The sequence below is a fragment of the Mizuhopecten yessoensis genome, unplaced genomic scaffold, assembly GCF_002113885.1.
Source record: "Mizuhopecten yessoensis strain PY_sf001 unplaced genomic scaffold, ASM211388v2 scaffold3621, whole genome shotgun sequence".
In the NCBI taxonomy this organism is placed as follows: Eukaryota; Metazoa; Mollusca; class Bivalvia; order Pectinida; family Pectinidae; genus Mizuhopecten; species Mizuhopecten yessoensis.
The window spans coordinates 997,756-1,023,124 of NW_018405136.1; the positions used below are offsets into that span (position 1 = coordinate 997,756).

At 34.5% G+C, this 25,369-nt stretch overlaps 1 protein-coding gene and 1 long non-coding RNA gene across 6 annotated transcripts; one reads left to right on the plus strand and one right to left on the minus strand.

The window, feature by feature from the left end:
* LOC110447806 lies at positions 1-6,737 on the plus strand. Its single transcript, XR_002462638.1, has 2 exons — positions 1-674; positions 2,901-6,737. It is a non-coding gene; the product is annotated as an uncharacterized LOC110447806 (long non-coding RNA).
* LOC110447805 lies at positions 4,211-25,289 on the minus strand. Of its 5 annotated transcripts, XM_021493738.1 has the most exons (4): positions 25,040-25,289; positions 23,495-23,602; positions 11,029-11,095; positions 4,211-9,591 (listed from the first exon to the last, which is right to left on the minus strand). In XM_021493738.1, the coding sequence occupies exon 4, from the start codon at positions 9,509-9,511 to the stop codon at positions 7,853-7,855; it is 1,659 nt and encodes a 552-aa protein (XP_021349413.1). In that variant the 5' UTR covers positions 9,512-9,591; positions 11,029-11,095; positions 23,495-23,602; positions 25,040-25,289; the 3' UTR covers positions 4,211-7,852. The 5 variants fall into 5 exon arrangements, with proteins under 5 accessions (XP_021349413.1, XP_021349415.1, XP_021349412.1 ...); XM_021493740.1 differs by lacking the exons at positions 23,495-23,602; positions 25,040-25,289 and adding an exon at positions 18,250-18,338; XM_021493737.1 differs by lacking the exons at positions 23,495-23,602; positions 25,040-25,289 and adding an exon at positions 18,147-18,338.
* Between the last annotated feature and the right edge of the window lie 80 nt (positions 25,290-25,369).

Consider the following 25,369-nt stretch of genomic DNA (forward strand, 5'->3'; position numbering starts at 1 on the left):
CCGATGTGGGGGATATATTGTTCTTGCTGCGTTTATTTTCATCAATATGAATAATCTTATTGATATTCTTATTTTTCCTTCGTATCATTTAGCAAATTGAAAAAAAAGCAATACGGTTATTCCCTAATTTAACATTTATGGGTGTACGCCAATGTGATGTCAACAGTTGACATCCCCTCTCCTTTTCTGATTTTGCTCCCAACATAGTATGGCTAATACAAATTGTTTGATATTTGCTAATAAAGTGACTGTTTGTGGGACTTCTCTCCTGTGCCCCGTTATAATTAGAACCTGTTTCTTTTATTGTTGTATTTCCACGGACCCTGTGTTTGTTTTTGTTTGTTACGATATAGTTTATCTTTAACTAGGGAATTGTGTGATGGGCCTACATTATCGATTTTGGCAGCATCGTCCGTGTTTATTCAGAACAGCGTTTACAATAAAAACAATGTTGACTTGTGCTGTTTTGTTTTCAGCGACACAATGCTATGGATACGAATCGAGGTGGCCCAGCGTATACTGCTCAGCTTCATGCTACTGTTTAAAGGTTGTTAATGTGGGGAGAACATGGCATGATGCAAAGGCGCACTGTGCTGCTGAAGGGACCTACCTGCTAAAAGTCGGCACTAAGGACCAATTGGAATTTGCCCTGGAAGTCATGGATAAGCATACTGGTATGTACCAAATATATCTTTGTTCTTAAACAGGTAAACAAGAAGTGATTATTTGAATTTGTTGGACGATAAATATCAACAACTTCCCGTAGAACCCGAATCAATTTGTTAAAAGATATAAATAGTTATATTTTTATTTTTCAAAAGAAATAGATAAACGACACTAGGTGAAAATGTTTTTGAAAATGTAACCACAGAGCACTAAATTCTTTATAAATAGTAAAACAAAAAAGACCCCATTGCATTTTTATATCTAAAATTTTAGAAATTTCACCAGCAAGTTGTTTAAACCAAGTATAGAAATGTTCTAAGAACAATTAAGGACAATTAAGATGTATAGGAAATGTGTCACAATTATCCTTAATCCTTTTTTCCCCGAACAAAGATATAAACTCCTTTTATATCAATAAAAAAAAATATCAAAGTGTTAAAAAACACAATTTAAACTAAAAATGAATAAAACCTAGGGGAAACTATGAACACAGGGAAGGTTGACATGGAAACCCTTAATACTTTCTTTGGTAACAACTTTAACGCTGGTTTAAATAATTTCTATCAAGGTCAAAACTACAATATATCTATCTTCGTCCCTGATAACATATATATACTTGTACATATATGCCAATGGAATAATTTGTCGGTTATATAATCTTTGCTGAACCAAGAAAATCAATTATCTTTATGAATATCTTTATGAATTGAGTGATTTAGAGAAAACTGCTAGGAAAAACTGCAAGAAGCATTGGCTAAGAAAACTGCTAGGAAATATGCTATGAACATTTTCTTTATAAATTATCAATAATCCTACGCACTGCTCGATCATTATGAAAATCCTTTTAACAAGTTTTTTCAACAAAAGATGAACTGACCTTTTCTTTGTGTTCCGTTTTTATTATCAATTTTTTTTCTCATTCTGAGACTATTTCCTTTATGATTGACATATCTCAACGACTCCTTCTGAATAACCCATAGGCCAAAGGACATGACATTTGTCATTAAGTCTCCATGGCGACGGGCTGTCATTAGGTAACAATTTAACGGTCTGAACCCATATTCATTCATAAATAAGCCAAAATTGTCCCCAATTTTCCGACAATGATCTATAAAGTGTCTTGATATTCAAACACAAGTGCTATATTGTTTGCTATCATTTCTTTTCAGTGATGGCACACATATGTATTTCTGGCACCCCAGACCCATATATCTCACGACATTTTCCATGCTAGATTTTCCCATCTTGTCCGATCTCTCTGATATCTTTTCGTGACATTTCGCGGAAGTTTTACACAGTGACGTATTTATCCGCGCGTTAACTGCTCGCAATTGATAATCTGCATTATACACATTCTGTTTTGTCGTTAATTTGTGTTGTTGTGTTGTACAAAATGTAGGTAGATATCTGATGTTGTAGATAAAAAATACTCTGTGAAATACGTTGTCTTCTTTGTAAGGACGGACTACAATTTTACGCGGCAGCATTTACTTGTAGATTTAGTAGTGTAGAGGCCATAGACGGAATACTTGTAGTTTTTACCAAAAAAGTGTTTGCCGATCTGAAAGATGCGAGGAAAAAATCATTTACCTGTAACTAAGCGAGATCGGTTTACCTCAGTCTCGGACTAAGATTATGTAACATCCCAACCTCGGTCTACGCCTCGGTTGGGATTATGTTACAAAATCTTAGTCCTCGACTGATATAACTCGATCTCGCTCTTAGCCCGATCGCTTTGAACTCGATCGCGCTCTTAGCCCTCGACTGACATAACCCGATCTCGCTCTTAGTCCGATCGCTCTGAACTCGATCGCGCTCTTAGCCCACGACTGATATAACCCGATCTCGCTCTTAGCCCGATCGTTCTTGACCCGATCTCGCTCTTAGCCCGATCGCTCTTGACCCGATCTCGCTCTTAGCCCGAGACTGATATAACCCGATCTCAATCAGTCACAGGTAATAGATTTGAATAAAGTGTGTGTCAAATGTGTTTTGGTTGGTTAAACGGTGAACTGCGATACATATATATATTAAAATTACTCTTCACTTTATACTTCAACATACACTGAATTCATTGAATGTTGAGGAAAAATATTCCATACCATTTGTATATATAATACTTAATTTCTTATTATATAATCTTAAACAATCACAATGAAAACAATTCATTTTAAAGAAATCTATTTTGTGATTCCATGTAACATAACTCTTATTTACTAATCATGATATTCCAGATGTATCTTACATTTGGGTAGGCGGTTACAAGGAGACAACCTCTGATCCTTTGAAGTGGTTAGATGGCACTCTCATCGACACCAGTTTGTTGACGACAGAGAACATTGGAACGTGTGTTTGAATTTGGGGAGCCATTGGAAAATTAGATGATGGTTACTGTTACTTCAACTTTCATTTTCTATGTCATATTTGAATATCATAGGGATACCAACTTAATCAGTTACATTGTACAGACGTGACTTTGCAAAATGCATTTTCAACTTTGTAGAAAGACTGAGTCTCATTGTTTTGGTTGGTAACATTACTTTCATACATCATTGGATGTACCTTTGTTTAAATGTGTGGAGGTTAGGTATCTTTTCGATCGTACATAATTTGTTTACCTAAATGTATTGGGGATTTGTGAGTCTTCGATCGTACGTACTTCATTTGTTTAAATGTGATAGTTTGGATTTCTCATCTGTCTACATACTTTGATTGTTTAAATGATAATGCCTCTTTTGTATATACTATGCATATTGAATATTTACATTCTTGTGAATAGGACATCTGCTTTATCGATATATCCTGAATATTACGTCATTTCCCGTTCAGAAGCATAAATAAATTGATGAAAACAACAGAATATGGGGAAACTTTAAGTTTTCGATAGCATAGATCTAATATAAATGCTAACAAATAACGAAGGGGTTGTCTCCCTTCCGCTGTAATTCATTGTGGTCACACAATGTGTTGTAATGTAAGAACAAAATGTGTAAACATGTTCTAGGGTTTTGAATTATTTCAAGGCGGGCATCATATTGAGTCTTGAATTATCTATATATAGGGCACGAACCAATTATTGTAGAAAAACAAATATCTTTTTGTTATCACTTTTAAATAAAAGTTATTTTGTGTTGAATTTAATTGATATCCTTTATAAACATATAACTTTCTGCTAAAGTAAATGGGCAGCCCGCTCTATGTGAGATAAATGCCCAATCGGGAACCGTCGCCACTTTCCGTAAACGAATAAATATTTTCTCGTTTACGGAATAAGCCGACGGTTTACGATTGATAAATGCCAAACAAATGTGAACTCTTTGTTATTGGAGTCGTATTACAGAACGTTGGAACTCTTATTTATTGGAGTCGTATTACAGAACGTTGGAACTCTTTGTTATTGGAGTCGCATTACAGAACGTTGGAACTCTTTGTTATTGGAGTCGCATTACAGAACGTTGGAACTCTTTACCTTACAAGACATATGGTTGCTATTGACATTGATATCTCATAAAAATGTAAATTATATACAGTGATCACACACAGGTTGTGTTCACGAAGAATTTTATTTGTCGAAGTTATTTGATAAAAAATATTCTTACAGAAAATAAGTATCATGTGAACTTAAAAAATACAATGAAAATGGGTAAACAACATCACATAATAATGCCATCATATTTCAGCTTATTATGCAATAATTAAAGAGTTGAAATATATGTAGATCATTATAGTATAAAAATATCTGACATGAATTTCACCTTATTGTGCAATAACAATATTTCGATCAATGTTAGTTTTTCTTACATGAATTTCAGTTAAGAGTTCAATACACACATTTCTAAACATATATATATATTCAGATCAATGACACCATATGGAAAAAAAATGAAAATACTTTGCTGTTTATTATGCCACAGATATACATATTCATATGATTATTATAGTTGTGACAAATAACATAATCTCAGGGCAGTTAATCGCGCAATACACAAATACCAGATATAAGTTCAGATCATTGTTTCTATACCTTACATGAATTTCAGCCACTTTTTGCACAACACAAATACAAGAAATATATTCAGTGCGTTGACATTTTGAGTTGAGTATTTCATTCGAGATTGTTGCTCCAAATATAATATTACAAAATTTGTACATTTTTGATGTTAAACGGACATTCATTAGCAGTGATATGTTTATGTCAGTATACATTAAAAATAACAGCTAGATACATGGCAATATAAGCACTTATTTCACACTGGCAATGCGTATTGAATTAATACAAGAGTATATAAATCTGATATCTCTAAACACCACAACGTTATTTTAAAGATACCATAAAAGTCAGGGGTTACATTCACTAACACTTACACTCATTTACATTCACTTTCATTCACTTACACTCACTTACTTTCACTTACATTCACTCATTTACACTCACTTACACTCACTTACATTCACTCGTTTACACTCACTTACACACATCAACTTACATTAACTTACACTCACTAACATTCATTTACACTCATTTACATTCACTTACATTCATTTACACTCAATTACTTTCACTTACCTTCACGTTCATTCACTTACATTCACTCACTCACTTTCACTCACATTCACTTACATTCCCTTACACTCGTTTACGTTCACTTACGCTTACACTCACTTACAATCCCTTGCACTCACTTACACTCATTGACATTCACTTACATTCACTTACATTCACTCGAATTCACTTACATCGTAAGTCAGCGTAACCCCTGGATTTTCGAGGATGCAACAACTGGTTACGACGAGCAAACCGTTTGTGTAAATATTTTAAATCTTATCCTATTCTGAAATATATAATTGTGTTATAGACTCTGGAAGGAAAGTATACGTGGATTTTGTCAATATGGGCTCATGTGTCATTTTTTTATAAACGAAAATCGGAACATTGAGAATAATAACAATTATAAAAGAAATTCTTCTGTTGTTCTAATATATCAAAGTACATTTTATGTTTATGTTTTGAGTATATCTAATAGTCATGTAGATAGATGTAAGTGAGGTTTACTTTAAATAAAATCAAGGATCAGAATATCATTTCTTTTATGCTGTTGCATATTAATGGCGAGTCAACATTTCCTCTCTCACAACCACACATTAAACTTGTATCCATGTTTGTTCTTAGGCTTCCATCTTACGATAAATGTGATAAACATGAATACTATTGTCAATCGGGTGAATTCATCAAAAATGTGAAAAAGCAAAATCTAAAGGAAGTACAGATCATATCACACATGGATACTAAGTATCTCTCAACAGGATATACATTCCACTATATTCCTACACTTGTACAGTTATATGCCGTTATACCTACGTCGGTGACATGTATGAAATTTATCAAAGTTTGTCAGTCGGCAGCGAAAAGAAAATGCATTTTTTTTGTGACTAAGTAAGTTTAGTTTTTACTCAGAGTCATCTCTCTCTTCTAATTAGAAGATGAAACAACCATATTTTGCTGGATTAGGGTAACTGACATTCATTCGTGGGAGACAATTTCTGTGACTTATTACGGTTAAGGCTACCACCGTCTTGGTTGTAATCAGGAAAAAAAGTTCCCCTCATAGTTAATTATTACTTAGAGTATTCGCCCTTCTATATAGAAGATGAAACAATCATATTTTTTGCCTTAGAGTTATTTCCCCCTGCTATTGTTTTCATAAGCTTTACGGCCGATGAATTGACACTCATTTCGATACTGTGCTTCTACAATTACACGATAGCAACATCGATGAAGCGTTAGCTTTGTAATGTTTCCTGTTTTATCGTTGCGGTGTTTCTCTTTTCATTTTTCTTTCTTTCTTTCAAATATTCAAATTTCGAACGACTATTGTTTTGTAAAATATCATTGCATCATTTCTTTTTTGATTTTATACTTCGTTTGAAAAGGATTTATTTAGATATTTCACAATATTGACAACTGAAATAATTTAGTTTAACCTGTTGATATCCTTTATCGAAATGCACATCTTTGAAAATAATATTTTTATGAACACCGTAAAATGTCTTTGGTTTAGAATGGAGAGAAAGATACTACATGAAAAAAGGTAAAATCAACTTAGGAAGGACTATATCCACAATGTGGTTATCACAATGATACTCAGAGAGCACGTACAAGAGCAAATTCCCTCATAACTTTAATGCTGATGGTACTTACGAATTTGTGAGAAACAAACTAGTGAATAACAAAAATAAACAAAAACCATAAAAATAAATATCTTAGTATTTTTTTCATACATTGCATTATGGGTCAATTTCGCGGAAGTGTTATTTTGATATTTTCACGGTATATGGAATCTGCGAATGATTCAAGTCAGTGAATGTTTCTAGCAAAAAAAAAACTACATACATGTACCCAGTCATCTTGATACTCTACTTTACCTTAGTTAATATCAAAGAGGCAACCGTGAAAAAAGTTGTATAGAGTATATGACAGTTATACTATCGGCCATGTTATCATTTAAAAAATGCAACTTATTTTAAAGATACCCTTACCTTAAGACACGCTTAGCTAGTTACATTAATATCTTTACAAGAAAAATTCATCGTCACTGTTAATTTGTTTGGTTCATGACTCCCAAGAAGTATGATGGTGTTGATTGCTTTAATGCTGATGATTTATTTAGAAAAATAAAACAATTACAAAAAAAAAGTGGAATAAAAACAACGAACATCACAATAACAGAATACAAGAGGTTACGTTCACTAACATTTTTAGCGCCCCCTGGGATATATCAAAACGAAGGCATTTAATGCGCCACCTTGTGGCTGTCAAAGTAGAATAGTTTAATCTTTTTATGTACATGGAAAATTGCGAGGAAACGTCAAGGTGTAAATGACTGGATTTGTAAGTCGGGTATCGCTCCTCTGTGATCTTTAAGGGACAGGGATCACAGAGGAGCGATTGGTCAGTTAGTTTTTGATCTGGAACCAATCAAATAGCTGGCCTCCTTCCCTTGGGTTTGTATTTACATATTTCAGGGGTGCAGAGAGCATTAGTGAGAACCAAAACTTCTACTTGTAAAGCACAGAACATGTAACTAATTCCAAACACAGTTTTACGTGTATTTTATCCCCTATCTGTTTTATAGTATATCATTTCGCTAAACACTCACAACACAATATTTTAGTTAAAATGTCTTATTCACAGTAAAGAATATATGTACTGCAACATTGTGCAAATAATCAGTATGCCAATAGATTGTAACATCCGTGAAGAATACCATTCTTTACAAGATATCGCCGACTCATTCACATCTGAAGGTGTTCCTACACTTTTTGCACTATGTTTACTGGAATCGTCACGCATACTTTCGTTCCGTTTATTCTCTTTCATGCGTTTTTCTTCATCCGGGGATTTGTTATGGATATCCAGTACTTCCGGTGGCTGTTGAAATTTGGGTCCATCACTGAGGTTTGTTGTGGACGTATGTTGGTCATTGTTCTCGTTTGAGACTTCTGTCCGATTGTTCTGCTGTGAGAATTGTTCCTTCACTCCGTCTACCGATATAAAACGAATAAATTCCTGAATATTCTCATGTTCCTCCTTAAAATGAATACCATTTGACAACTCTAATGCACTGTTGGCTAATTTCAATGCTTTTGCGACATCTCCTTGAACAAAACAGATTTTTGAGTTTGCCATATTAAATGACATACGCCAACGGACCTCCATCTGCTGCCAACCTTCTTCGGTGTCAACGGTTTTCAGAAACGACTTCGCGAAATCCACGTTTTCTTTGGAAACACAATCATGTCGAATATTCCTCAGAGTGTAGCCGAGACCGAGGTTAGCCAGTGTCTGCAGAAACTGTAACCCTCTATTGAGGTATAGTTTATATACTAAATCCTCGTTCAGCTCCTCGTCAACTGCAAAGTGCATCGCAGCGGCTGCCGCTTTCTGTAAAAGCTCCTTTTTTGTAACTTTGTCGGAATTTTTTTCGTATATTTGCCAATAAACCTTAAACTCTGTAATAAGAACTAACGATGTTTCACGGCAGCCCGGAAGGAACGGAAAGTTACTTTTCGCCTCGTTTAGAACACTTAAGACTTCCTCACCAGGTTTTCTAGCGGTCAAAAGCGCATGTGCGAATATTGTCAGCAATGATGTGATCGAAGCGCATGGATGAGACGTGTAGGGCACCAGTTTAGCGATATCACTGAATAGATTTTGAATGGTATTGTCATCGGCGCCACTTTCCGATAATTTCCTCATTTGAAGAACTTTAATTTCAACATATCTGTTGGCTACCCAGCGTCTTCTAAAGACGTCTTTTTGATTCTGTTCCCATAACTGTTGGTATGTATTCAGCTCATCGTCAAATTCGTACAGCAAGTGTTTCCCTTGATTGAGTGATCGACGCAGTTTGCAATACAGTTTTGTGGCGTGAAAATGTTCCTTCGTAAAGATTGTTCGTTTGATTTCTCTTGACGGGTTGCAGATCCCTAGGAAGGTAAAATCTTCCTGATCTTTACTTGTTATACTTAAACGTCTTTGTTTTTTGCAAGGTGATGCGACCACCTCTCCTAGCGTGATAAGTAGCTCAGTACATAAATATGGGTAACTGCTGTCATGTATAAGCGCGTTAAGTAATTGTGATAAGGCATACTGCCTTTTACATAATGTCATTAACAGATGACGGCATCTGTCTCGTTGTGTCCTACTTTCATCTGTTAAAAACTCCAAATTTTCCGGAGTGAGGAAATCATTCTGATAGAGGTAATCAGCGATATACCTTGTGTCTACATTCTCCACCAGTCTTATATGCTCCTTCCTGATCGCGTCGTGTCCAATTGAGGACATAGTTGCGTTATTGAACTTCTTCTGAACAGTAAGATTGAAAACACCTGCGTTGTCATGGTAGCAGCTGTTCTGATTTGACCCTAAAACAAATAATATAAAGTCGGACGTTAGTGTTGAATCACAACAGAGTCATACATAATTTAGTAACAACAAAGTATTGCATGACAATCGATAGTTTCCTACCGAATAATGGGTAACATTAAAGGCAGATGTTAGTGTTTATAAGATAATAACAAGCGCTAGTCAAAGGAACAGAGCTATTTCGATATCAAATGTGCAATATGTAGGATAACATAATATATAAAATCAGCTTGTTTCACCCCAAACCACCAATTATGGCAAAGCTGGTGAAAATCAATGATAACCATTTCTCCATTGTAAACCAGAATGGGCACATCCAGATCAGTACATGATAGAGTCTGCAAAAGTTACCTAGTGATGAAAGGGTTAAATATAATGTGTTGTCTGGTACCTATAACACCTTGAAGGCGTTGGGTTTGTCACTCATACGTCTTTCTAACATGTTATCCGTCTAGTGTTAAATAAGCCATCCATTTGGTTGATTTGATATATAGAGAATTTTCAATAGTTTCGTGTTGAATGCCATATATTTCACAAGTATGGCAGATTACCGAATTTTTTCACCAGTGCAACGTACCACTGAAAAATCGGTATATTCTGTCATACGAGTTCAATATAGTATTCAACCATTACATTTTTAATTTATTACATTCTAAGATGAAATGCGACGCACATATTGCTGCATCAACAACCGCGGGGCTTTGAAGTGTGATATTAGATGTGAAATTATTATGACGTCACAATTGACAACATGGCAGAGCGCTATTTTGAATGGGTTACTTCACTCAATTTGCCACTAGATGGTATAATCTGGTATGATTTCCAAACAAAAATTATAAAAATTGTGTATTTATGTAAATACCATACTGTATGTTTTAAAGGTGCACCAAAACAACCGCTGTTGCAACTTAAAAAATGTACGCAGTGATTAAAATGTACTGTTCTGATTCGACAATACTGAATCAAATTTCAGATATCTTCACTGATATGATTTTTTATTAAATGGGTGATTTTTTATATAACACGTTTGTAACAAATGTACATGTACAGTTTGTATGTACATGTATGTTATAAATATCTACAATTGTGGTATGTATTTGTTCATGTTTGTGTCTTGATCAAGGGTGGATTTCTTCGAAATTTTGACTAATTTATTTGCCCTTCCTACCACTGTTACCTATTTGTATATACATTTGATATCATAATATTTATTCAACAAAAATCTTATTCTTCGGATCCAGTGTTCATATTGTAATATCCTTTCTGGATTACTCATGTATCTAGAGTATATAATATTTTTCTTGATCACAAGTGAAAAAGGTGAAAAGAAAACGCCGAAAAAGTCTTGTCTTATAATTAAGACTTCGTGAATAGTAAGCTTTCTACTGTTTTACGGATTTAAATAATTGCGCAGCAGGAAAATCCTAAATACCAACCCCAAATTCCAGGGTTCACCAAGCCATTCTCACGTCATGTAACTGACTGTCCTGTCTGATAACTCATCTGAAACAGATAAAAAAAAACATGTGGTAAGAAACACAAATTACTTTTTATGATATACACGGTAGGATGATCAGAGTAGCTAACTACTTTACGAGCATTGTGAATGTATATCAACTGAACTTTAAAATTACACTTCAAAATGACAGATGATAGATTTACAGTCTATTACAAGGTATTTCCAACTTCCCGTTAGGAGGCAAATAAACAGATAATAAACAAAACACAAACTCTTATCAGCGATTGATTTGGTGACATCCTCATATCAATTGAAGCTACTGTATTTGCGGTAATTAATGTCCTTCCTCTTTTTATGGCATATATTTAAATTATATACGTTCCCTCTTTCCCAAACACTGACCCTCTTACCCTATTGATGAAAGGAACAGTGAAGGAGGGCTTCTTACCGGGCTTGGGCTTAAGTAAAGGTTACGGCATGGTGTTACGGCATTGTTTTATACTACAGAAGCAGCCTGACAGTACACTTTACTCATATCTAACTACAAAATTTCATTATGCACGAGTATTATTCACCCTTTCAGTAATGAGGCCAAATATAGCATGACTATTTTGAATTAAACAGCATAATATGCAAAACGAAAGCTGAGAAGGGAGACATTTAACTATAGCATATGGTGTGTATCGTTGTCGATTAACTATTTAACTCATTCACCCCAGATATTTCATAATGAACTATTCCCACCGTTGAATTAAAAGAGTTCATATGTGTCTTTAGGGGTGAATGAGTTGACAAGATAAAACTTGTCAGAGTACATTATTACTCAGGGTATCCTTGACTAGAACTTGCTCTGTTGTCAAAGAAGAGCTGGTATTTATATATTTTTTCAATATCAAACCCATCTATTTAATAAATATTATTAAATCGGATTTAATCATAAGTTTTGGATACAATACATTCATAAACATAGCGATTACATAGTTTTGGCTCGGTGCCAAGTCGAATTGTATGTAAAAATATCAGTGAGCCATTGTGTCGGGCTTCCGTTTGACTGAGTGAAAAATTAAAAAGGAGCATTAAGTCCACAGGTGTCGGGCTTACGTTTGACAGTGAAAATTTCCTATGAAACATTATTATATTTAGACTATTGGACTAAAACCCTAAATCGAATAAGAATGATCATGTTGTATCATCTGTTTTGGTTACAATGCTGATATGTATGATGATAATGATAAAAACAATTCGAGATTCTTATATATTGCTTTATTACAACCTAGTTCGTAGGTCGTCTCAAAGCAGTTCACAAAATATTATTCGTGGTTATAGGGCCTTTGCAATATATTTCCCAACTCCCTGGAGAACGTACAGCCGGTGCTGCCATTTCGATGCTCAATTATATTCAAATGTTATCCCGGGGCCTTACGGCCCATATGTATACATAAATAAAAATAATATTACATACATATTTCGAGAGTGATCTCTCATGACAAACATACAGTATACAGAAAGTAACATATACATGTCTGTATAATCGACACAAATACATGCTGACAGAATCGGGAGGTAACTCCGCGCCAATAATACCTTGATTGCGATGACATAAATGATGAGTCAATCTACCAATTATTACTAAGTTTAATGAAAATGTATAGTACATCATAGCTAGCATTCAACAACTCTAGCACTGCCCAACCACGGTGCCGTGACGAGACTCTAACTCGCAACCCCTTGGTCACGAGCCTGGCATTCTACCACTAGACTACCGTATCTCCACGGTGATGTTGTTAAAACGTTACTGGTTCAGTGTCAGATTGTGGTAATGTCAACATCCTTCAACCTTTATATTGTACTCGCTCAACTTACAAACTCACCTAAAGATTACCTCCATGTATGAATTAAGAAGCCAATTTAAAACGAACCTAGTAGATTTCACAAATCAGTGAAAATGTTACTTAAGCCGTACTCTAGTACAGGATATGATTTGTTATATATTATCTAGACAAAAAATTGACCCCGGATGACATTTTCGTCGTGATGATACTCGGTCAGTGTCAGCGACAATCTCTCAAAACCACAAGCGTTTCTCTTATCGCACTCACAATGTGTACTTCCTATTCGCTTAAATTTATAACTACACACAGCCAGAATAGGTTGATACGCGTGTCATTTGTAAAATAACTTTTTGGCACATTTACAGTAATTGAGATAAAGTGTTAGTTTTAAACGTTTCCTAAATATGTATGTTTTTATATATGTTTTCTATAACTACACACAGCCAGAATAGGCTGATACGCGTGTCCTTTGTAACATATCTTTATGGCACATTTACAGTAATTGAGATAAAGTGTTAGTTTTAAACGTTTCCTAAATATGTATTTTTGTAAAATTATGTGATCTATGTGATTACATCCGTTGAAAGAAAGTAATGAAACATTATGACGTCATGTATACAATATCGATATATTGCATGCTCTATTTACCGGACGATTGAAAACACCCTGATGATTTAAAGATTAAAATATTTATATAAAATTATCAAACACTTAACTGCTTCGCCAAGCTTATCTTCCAGCGAGACTTCAACAAAATAATTATCATGACCTGGCCTCCGGTTGTCTAATTGTTAATTAGTTTTGACCATTGGATATTGAAATATTCAAATTGTTGCCGATAAAAATCAAAGGGAATATTTACTGACTGAATGAGAATAAAAGAATGGTTAGAATAGAAGGAATGAAAGAGAAAGTTGAAAAGAAACATCCAGTGTGAGGCTATACAAGCAGGTGATTATAGGTCTCCTAACCCCGTTTGAGTGTTCCAAAGTAAAATGAATACACACAACATATTAATCAAATACATCTGCACAAATTGCACCAATATACAGCAGTGAATAGATTTTGGATGTTTTTGATTTTGTTATATTCATATTTGAAAAACAATTCCTTGACCAGTGGTCACTCCATGATTTAAAGCAAGTGGGCAGTGTCCTATATAATTGATGACCTACAAAACAAATGTTGTACGTTTTTATCGGGAATCACTAGAACTACGAAGTAAGAAAATATTTATTTGAAAATTTCGCTGCAGAGAGCCAAACAAAGTAAAACTTTTCGCTGCTCAATAGGACAATTTCTTTTCATTTAAGACCAATCAATGTTACTAAAAGGTCAAACTAATGATCATCGATGTGTGAAGCGGTCCGAAACATATCATGTAGAAACACATAAAAAAGGAAGAAGCCTTTAATGCCCCTCAACATTAGCAAACGCCTCAGCATGATATTGTAAGAGGCAGCTAACGTGGGGTCAGCTGACGTACCAACACAATGACAAAAAATATGATCTGCTACCTCCATTGTATCATTTGGGTTCTATATGTTCTTTTTTCTCTCTTCCTTACTATTTTCTTTAGATTTTTCCTCCCTTGCTATCAGTCTTTCTATATATATAAATGATCTTATTCACGGAATCTTACATATATATATAGATAAATAAACATCAATCCGCCTGAAGAAGCCCTAGAAGGCAGAAAGGCCTAGCGGACGATCTGAAAAAATTGGTTTTATTCTATATTTTCCTTCGCAAGGACTTATTTATTTATTATCTACTATATATATATAGTATATACATAAGCGCTAGGGTCTTAAACCACTACACTGAATACTGTGTAAACTATATACACATCTTTTAAATTGAAAGTCATCACTCTTACTCCATTATTCCTGAAATGACGCTCACTTAAATATACTGTTCATTTGTCATTAACTTTTGCAAGTATAGCCCACACAAACATATGATCAAAGCCCTTCCATTGTCCTCGTAGGGATGTATTTATCATTATTATGTCCGTCCGCTAAAAAACGCAACATATGGCTGAAGTGTAAATGTACAGACATACTAGTTGTCTGCTTTTCATATTAGTCTTCTTAATAAAATATCTTCATTGCTACAGCTACATGTACACCGTGGTGTGGTACGGATTAACATAACAAAAAAAACCAGGAACTTATATCATAAAATAGTATAATATGAAGTGTCAATAATATATTTCCATTGTAAAAATGGACATAAAGTATGCAGCTATATCATATCATAAGTTGAAATGTAATGTCAATAATATATTTCAAATGTAAAATTGAACATAAAGCATGCAGCAATATCATATTGTAAATTACGTTTTAGCGTCGTTGATTTATTTCAAATGTAAAAACGAACATGTTTCAGATCGAGCAAACCGTGTCAACTATATCAGAAAACTTTTACTTCAGCTTAACCCTTTCACCCCTAGGTAACTTTAGTAGACTCTACCATACATTGATCTGGATGCGTCCATTATGGTCTACAGTGGTGAAAGGGTTAAACTATGTCAAGTAGATGTAAGTGGATACACTTAGCATAGACACGTATAAAACGCCCACACCTCAGAAATAATGATTGTATAGCTATAGCCTATCCCATTTAATGTCTTTTTACTCTCTTTTTTTCTATATGAATCACAGTATCATTTTCATCAGATTGTCCAGTCGTCACAAGTAAACTTTAACTGACCTGGGATAAAAATCTTACTAGATCGACAAAAACCTCTTCAACATATTCATTTAATGTCTCCCTGTCCTGAAACACGGTAAATGTGTAATTATAATTATAAGCGAAATATGCTCATATTAGTTTTACATACAAAATATTCCCTTTAATTTTCTTTACAACAATTTGGCGTTTAAATTAACATGACACAACCACTGTAAAAAATAGCCGTTTAAGAATTATCAACCACAAAACCTGGGAACGCTGGAACCCTTGTAGGATGGAGTGTGTAGCGTTTGTGGACTTACAACGTGACACATTGAATATATTACACCTTAGTGATTTACTATATATCATGACCAGTATGCATGCACTGACAATGTCCGGTTTACTACATGTGGTAAAATACAGAAAGAGGAATGCGGATGATTTATAATCACGATTCAATGAGACACACAAACGACCTTGACTTTGGGGGTATTTTTTTTTTTATTTTTTTTTATCACAGTACAACCGAACTACATGAGACAACCTTTAAAAAAACGTAAGTGCTGTTTAAGTTTGAACTCAAAGTTTAGACTATTCAAAAGACAAACGTACGACACACACATTTTAGAGCACATACAGCATTTACTTATTCATACAGTGTGCCAGAAATAAATTAAATTACACTATACAGCAGTTTAGTCCATTTTTAGACTCATCGGTGATGTTACTAGGGGCAAACGGGTAGTAATTCAAATTGGTCTAAAGTACTGTTGACACAGAAAGTGAGCTGATAAAACACCTTAATTATTAGAATTTTAAATGTTTGAGGAATGCTGGCTTATTTCAAATTGATTATGAGTCAGGTGTGTATTGTATGAACCATGCAACTACTCAAAAGCAATACTCATGATTAGTAAGTTTACGGGACTTAACCCTTTCACCACTGTAGACCATAATGGACTCATCCATATCAATCCATGGTAGAGTCTACTAATGTTACATAGGGGTGAAAGGGTTAAAATCAACCAGCAGAGTCTACCACCATATATCTTGGAAGATGAATGTAGCACGTACACACACATGTGATCGCTTGTCTCATTATGACTGAAATCATATAAATGTGGGAACACAAAAACATAATCTTGTAAAATATTATTAATATAATTAATTTAGGTGTATGGAATATGATAAAAAAGTAAATATATTTATAAACGTCAATAAAGTTTATTATGGATGAATGAGTGTATACATATGATCATTTTGATATTTGTGATATTTGTGATATTTGAGTCTTTCGAAATAAGTATTTTTGTTATCAATGATTTTGGTATTGACCCGATATTGACATATGTATATATGTGTGTGTGTTGATAAATTGAGGTGCTTGTTAAGATTAAGATTCACACATCATGTAAATAGACTTACTGAAGGAAATATCCAGTTTTTAAAGGAGTTACTACAAAACAGTTATTTTTCTATATCATTACGCCATATTATATTTGCTTATAAAGTGATGAAAGTTTCAATGTACTGATGAAATCTTCTCAAAAAATCTTCTGACGTCTTGTCAAAGACTAACACTTGGGACATATAATGTATATATAACACTTATCCGGAAACCCCTTTCCGCTGTCCTGAATACGATAATATATGTCTTTTTGGCGATATTCTAGAACGCAAATCAATCGAAATTGGAAAACCAGGTCTCCGCCGATAATTCTGGAAAAGTTTAGCACCAGCAGTTGGTTGTAATCAACATACGATTGATTAGGGGTGTCTATTTATGTACCATTTCTTTGTAATGGTCCCGAATTGACCTGACTCAACGCCTTTCCACACCATATGTTACCGAATATTCTTAGCTTGTTTATCGTATTATATATGGCACAGATATTAATATACTAGACTATATAGCTAGTATCAATTCCGAATGCTGCTCTATTAACACATTAACTATATATATACCCAACAACAAGCTTAACATATAAAAGAAAGAACTATTTTACAGTCAGACTGGTGAACATTTAGAATCATAATTAACCGTCGGAAGCGGTAAACGCGCGATCATTACATTCATTTAAGAATATACTAGATAAATGCTGGAAAAATCAGGACGTATTATGTAACTTTAGAGCAACGATTGAAAGTGGACTTAAAGTTCAGTGTGATACAACCATCGAGTCCAGTGGAGAGGACCTTTAGAGGTCCTGTACTGTAAACTAGCTCTAAGTAACTCTTTACGTAATAACTGATTAAACCAAAGATTTGTTGTAGAAATCTGTATGTCAGATCCCATTAAACGTAACAGAAAGACTAAATCTATATCACTTAAATAACATATTTGCTTAAAATGAGAAATATAATTTAATTATGCACATATAGATTAATTGGTAGAATATTTACCTACATAATAATAGTCGTCTCAAGTCTAGCCTAGGTGGTGCAGACGCCATTACAATTTCTCTACACAACATTATACACACACGTATATACAGCTGTTGTAAATGCTACATGGAGCGTAACACTCACACACGCAACAAGCTTAGTGTATGACCGAGGAAAACACAACATATACACACTGTACCTTGTATTGGATCCACGAGACACGGTCGTCCAAAGTAAACAGTTTACCACAAAATTGAATATTGGTTTGATAGTTGACACATACGTTAGTCATATATCCATACCATTGATTGTCCTTGGTTCTGGTTCCGAGATCACTTGTAATAGATTAAACTGGAAAAACGTGAGGAAATTCCAAGTATTGAGCAGGATACAAAAGGTAATTTCTAATTTAAGAAACTAGTGTAACAATACGTAATCCGGAAAGGAAATATATATTTTATATAATAAAGAAGTATTTGAGTGATACGTTTCTACAAATCTGACAATATTATTGACTGATTGATATAATGCTAACGGGCTATCAATAAGTGTTAGCCATGCACGGCTAACTGCGGATCACGAAATATGTAAAGATTAGTCCTCAGGAACACAGTGAACAACTGGACCAAGGACTATCCACCACATAAATTTGATATGCAATATTAACCATATTCAAAGGCAATACAACTCCATGCTGTCGTCAATAAATGTTGAATGTAGAGTAAAACATGTCATTAAATAAGATGATATATATCATTTCGTAATGTTGTTTTTGTAAGTTTCATTTCTGGTATATTTTCTTTATTACAAGCCAGATCTAAGTGCAGTACAACTCCAAGTCGGCGTCCAAAATATTGAAATTAAGGTCAATAATGTCATGTCATTACATTGATTGTTACAATATTTTACTGTGTCAATATTTGTTATTTTCTTTTCTGGTATATTTAATGTATCTATTTGCAATCGGGTGACATTCATCGCCAGCCCTATCAGATTTATCTGGTCGACATATTCTACATCGTATCAGGGATGGAAAATACACCCTGCAGTCATCAAAGTTATTTATAGCTTTGGTATTTTTTTTAAGGATAGAAATAAAGACAATCACTCTAAATCATTCATCGTGTATTTAAAGAAATGTGCCACTTCACACATGATACACCAACAAAACGCCCCAGCTTATACGCCTACATTTCACACATGAATGCTTTTCTTTAAATAACCTAACCTGCTAGACTGTTTTAATCCAAAGTCAACGAAACAGCAGTAAAACATAAAGAAACACAAAATTCAGCAATTCGTTCAGCAAATATTTTTTAATATAAATATTTCGTCTAGAATGGTCTAACTCCAAAGTGTAATGGGTTATGATCCAGATATAACGCAATATTCTACGAAAAATAAGTGCATAGCTAACATTCCTTATAATATGGAGTGTACGAAGTTACATTTCCTTCGTACATTTGTACCCAGACACATGAATATGACGTAATGTTTGACAGAATGAATTATTCCAAACAGAAATCTGGTTATTTTTATATCCAACCAGATTTGTATACTACCAACAGTGAATACAAGCATTATAATAATATTTTATGCATGGATTTATAAACTGATTTCATTCGTACAGTTTAGCATATGACAATGCATCTAAAAGTATGGCAAGTTTAGCAAACATGTAAATGATTTTAGACATATGGCGCAATACAACTCCACGCTGTCATCCATAAATGTTAAATGTACCATAAAACATGTCATTAAATCAGTTGTTATATATCATTTCGTATTGGGTTTTTTAAGTTTCATTTCTGGTATATTTTCTTTATTACAAGCCAGATCTAAGGGCAGTAAGTCCAAGTCGGCGTCCAAAATATTGAAATTAAGGTCAATAATGCCATGTCATTACATTGATTGTCACAATATTTTGCTATGTCAATATTTGTTATTTTCATTTCCGGTATATTTAATGTATCTATTTGCAATCGGGTGACATTCATCGCCAGCCCTATCAGATTTATCTGGTCGACATATTCTATACTCCGTACTTGGGATGGAAAATATACCCCGCAGTCATTGTTATTTATAGGTTTGGGATTTTTTTAGGATAGAAATAACGACAATCACTCAAAATCATTCATCGTGTATTTAAAGAAATGTGCCACGTCACACATGATACACCAACAAAACGCCCCAGCTTATAGGCTACATTTCACACATGAATGCTTTTCTTTAAATAACCTAACCTACCAGACTGTTTTAATCCAAAGTCAACGAAACACCAGTAAAACATAAAAAGACACAAAATTCAGCTATTTGTTTAGCAATTATTATTTGATACAAGTATTTCGTCTTGAATGGTCAAACTCCAAAGTGTAATGGGTTTTGATCCAGATATAACGCAATATTCTACGAAAAATAAGTGCATAATTAACATTCCTGATAATATGGAGTGTACGAAGTTACATTTCCTTCGTACATTTGTACCCAAACACATGAATATGACGTATTGTTTGAAAAAAATGAATTATTCCAAACAGAAATCTGGTTGGTTTTATAGCCAACCAGATTTGTATACTACCAACAGTGAATACGAGCATTCTAATAATATGTTATGCATGGATTTGTAAACTGATTTCATTCGTACATTTTAGCAAATGACAATGCATTTAAAAGTATGGCAAGTTTAGCAAACATGTAAATGATTTTAGACATATGGCGCAATACAACTCCACGCTGTCATCCATAAATGTTGAATGTACCATAAAACATGTCATTAAATCAGTTGTTATATATCATTTCGTAATGGGGTTTTTTAAGTTTCATTTCTGGTATATTTTCTTTATTACAAGCCAGATCTAAGGGCAGTACAACTCCAAGTCGGCGTCCAAAATATTGAAATTAAGGTCAATAATGTCACGTCATTACATTGATTGTTACAATATTTTACTGTGTCAATATTTGTTATTTTCATTTCTGGTTATTTGCAATCGGGTAGCATTCATAGCCCTATGACATTTATTTGGTCAACATATTCTACGCTCCGTACTGGGGATGGAAAATACACCCCGTCATCATTGTTATTTATAGGTTTGGGATTTTTTTAGGATAGAAATAACGAAAATCAAACAAAATCATTCATTGTATATTTAAAGAAATAAAAACAGAGATCTACTAGTTAAAATATACATAAACAGTGACTGCCTGTCAATATATAGTGTCATCGATACATAGCTGTTGTGATACTTAAATCATCTATCAGTATCTGTTTTTTTCTTTCTGATCTCTGACTCTTTTTCTATTGTCCTTTTCTGCTGCTTTTCTCATACTATGTGAAATATATTAAGTGCTATTTATTATTAGGCCATCGCTTAGTTTTGCATATGTGTACTTGTATTACGGAGAGGATATCGATAAGTTGTGATAGCTTGCGTACATTCCTTTTGTGAAGTATTTATGCAATAATTTATGCAATTATGCAAACCAAATGTGTTCTACTATTACAGGACACAGTTATATATACATATCTACGTATACAACAAAGACACCCAAAGTACATTGTACTCTTTAAATGTTCATTAGAGGAGAATAGGTATTCCCACGGATGAATATATATATATAAAGAGTTGAAATCGCTAGGGAGCTTCTGAGAAACTCTTTGTTGTCGTTCTTACACATCTGCTTTCAAATGCATTGTGAAATTATAACAGACTTTACTTTTCTTTTCCATATATTTATTATGGTGCATTATTTTGGTTCTGAACTATGTGGATTTTAAAAAAAATCTTTATCATATTAACCCTTTTTAACTATGACATCACAATAAAACGTCAGCTGCCTTAAGCATCTTGTATACGATTTTGATTTATATAAATATGGATATCAGAAATTTAAGACGATGACATAGAGAAACTGTAAAGTGTTAACATTCTGTACATATCACGGAAGTATTGGGAAGTGTTTCATGCTTCGTTACACAGGTGTTAAAGAGCGATTCATCTGTCAACATCGATATCCAGTGGTTACGCTCACTTTCACTCTCTACACCCCTGGAATATGTCATAGCAAAATCGATGGCTCGGTGTGTAGTACCTTGTGGACGAGACGAGAAGACTAGTCTGATCCTTTGATGTACATCAAAAGAATCTCGCGGTCGCGTAACGGTAAAACATACTGGCTTTGAAGTCGGGAGTTGCTCCTATGTAATCTTCAAAGGACAAGTATCAGCCTAGTGTCAGGATTTTTTACCTGACACCAATCAAACAGCTACCTTTGTGCCTTCAATTTTGCTATGACATATTCCAGGGATGCAGAAAGCAAAAGTGAGCGTAACCCTTGGATATCGAGGATGATCTGTCAAAAGGTGAAAGCAAATCACGCTTGAGTAGCACACGTGTGTCCCGACTCGAACAAAACATACACATGTGTCGTTTTACATTGACACGTGTCCAAATATGCGTGTGAATTAGATGTAATTACTTTAGTTACCTCTTAAACCCTGGTTGAACATTTACGTATATTGTATCACAGTGTACATGTATCACCATGACATTATACAACAAAGATTAGTATTTTTGTATTCTGAGCAAATCATTTTTTTTTTTTGCTTCACAAATTATTATCCGTGGTTATAGGACCTTTGCAACCAGCCACTAGTATCTTTCTCAGCTACAGCCGGTGCTCACAGCTAGCATTCACCAATTCGAGCTATATATTATAGTCACCTATCGTTTATGACAGTTTTAAAACATATTATAATATTGAGAATACATTAGCATACAAGTAGTGAAATTAAACATAAGCTTGAATGGCATACTGGATGTATACACAAAACATACACATCCAATGCGGGGTATTAATAACTCTGGTGAGGTATTCTTTTCTAAATACTTTCGCTTGTAACATTAACAATAACTTCCGTAAAAGTGGAAGTTCTCGCACTACGACTCTTTAAACTGATTGCAATGCCGAACCTTAGGCAATGGTTATTAGATTTATATGTTCTACATAACTATAATATATCAATAAATATGCACGTGTTGGTCTTTTCGCGTTAGATTATTCAACGCAAAAAAAACGCGAGGATTTAGGCACCACGAAAATTTCCAATTTTACAATATGTGTTTATAAGTTGAAGTAACGGAAATTATTTTTAGCTGGGATTTTAAACAGTATTTACAACATTACACATTGGCAATAAATTGGAATGTATATACAGCTAAACCCCGATCTAATGCCTCCGTTTCATTTGCCAGCTCGTTTACCGCAACCATATTTCAAAATTCCCTTAAGAATTTCGTTACACTTTTCCCTCAATGTATCACCAAACCCCTTCATAACGCCAAATTTACTTTGAGACATGGTGGCAGTATAACGAGATCTAACTTTATTTAAAAAAAAAAAAAAGGATTTGCCTTGTGTCGTAAAACGGTATTTACACAAGACATTTTTTATCATCAGAGCTCTGTCGTGTCTTTGGTACGTGTTATCAATATATCCGGGAAATTGTTTTTCTCGTTTCCACTAAAAACCCAGAGCTGAAATATTTACCTGATATCTGATGGGTACATAGGTGAGATGCAGGTGTGCCGAACAGGAGAGTCCGTCTTTCAAAAAAATCCTCCTTTATCTGATATGTTGTTTGAATAGGGAAGTCAGCTGTAAATTAAAATATCAACAAGGATGCATTGACGTAGGAAACTGTCAATAGAGATATTAACGTGTAGTGTTTACAGGTCGACATGTTGTTTGTGCACGGCAGACGTTAGCTACCTGTACAGCGTTATCCTATACGGCACGTTTTATATTGATTGTACAGGTAACTACACGCAAAAATGTCAATAAAATAGGAAATGAATTATCATCTGCATACCAGGACAAATTATTATTTGTACATTTTATCATTAAAACTGGACGTAAGACACGAACACATATTGTGTACCTATATTATTTGTAAGAGATACGTACAGTATGCACAAACTAAATGGCACTGCACCATACAACTGTTTCGTCCTTCTAGGACTCGTCAATGATAAGTCCCTGCAGGTAGGGTGTAAGAATTGTACCTGCTGCCTGCCCCCATTGCATGATCGTAAGAGGCGACTAAATTTCGGATCTTATATTTTTCTCTTCTTTCTAAAAAACGTTCTTCTTCTTAATGTCTCCCTTGACAATGCCTCACTTTTGGGCTTTAGTTGAGCGTTCGCCCCTGTGAGGAAGGCTTTGGGTTCTGTCCCCTGGCCGAGACGTTTCTACTCCTGCTTAACGCTCAGAAATTAAGGAGTGGGCCGACTGGTTCGCCCGTTGTCAGTATAATGTGACCAGGTGGTGTGTTCTGCTGGGTGTCTTCGGCAGTATGTTTCAGTGAGGTAGCACTGTAAGGCCGCATCAGTGCCGCGCTATCATAAGGAGACAAACACGAACATATCGCAGCCTCCCGAAACACACACGCATACACTACACGCATGCACCTTGCACACAGGAGAGGCCGTCCTTAAATGGCCATAGCTGTTGATAGTACTAAACCAAACCAAACCGATAACGTCAGTGATATACATATGTATGTATGCTAACGACCAAAAAGATGGAAATCGAAATTGGTCTAAACTGCTGTTAAAACAGAAGATGAGGTCGTAAAACCCTTGAATTATACATCTCAAAACATATGGTGAATACAGGTTAATTAAAATTGATAATGAATAAAGTATGTGTATATATGAACCCCACTACTACTCAAATTAAATACATGTAACAGGAAGAATGAAATAAGTTCACAGGTCAACCAGCATAAAATTTCAGGAACAAATTTAACGAAATATCCTTAACTCAAGAAATTTCCTCAATGTCGTTGATATTAGGAATGTATTACAAGAGTAAGGGGAAATCAGGAGTTAAGGACATATTCCTTAAAGAACCTCGATAATTGTTTTTTACGGTAAAACTGAAGTTTAGGAAATGTACTTGGTTCAGAAATATTCGTTAACCTTTCGCCATATTTAAATTTCTTTGTGCTGATTAATGAACAAGCTACACAATTAATATGGTTATTAAATGTACGATATTAATATCAATTATTAATGATTTAGAACCACTCACATTGATGTTGGAACTGCTGCACTTGCCTTCAAGCCTGGAATTCAAACACTAGGTACCGAAGCTGACAATAGCCACCGGAGAAAATCTTAATAAGGCCCTTGATTACTGTACGTAGCTCCTTTTCCCTGCGGATATAAAAACGTAGTAAGTTTCGTAAAAGGCACCGGAAACTAACTCGATCAGAGGCGAAATAGCAGCACCAGCGATTTACCGCTCCTTGGGCTGAAGTGTTTGTAAATCAACGACCTCTCCTATGGAAGTTTTTATCAATTCTGTTTGTCGCTCAAACCGGATGTCAAGCGGATGTCAACAAGCGTACCCAATGTATTT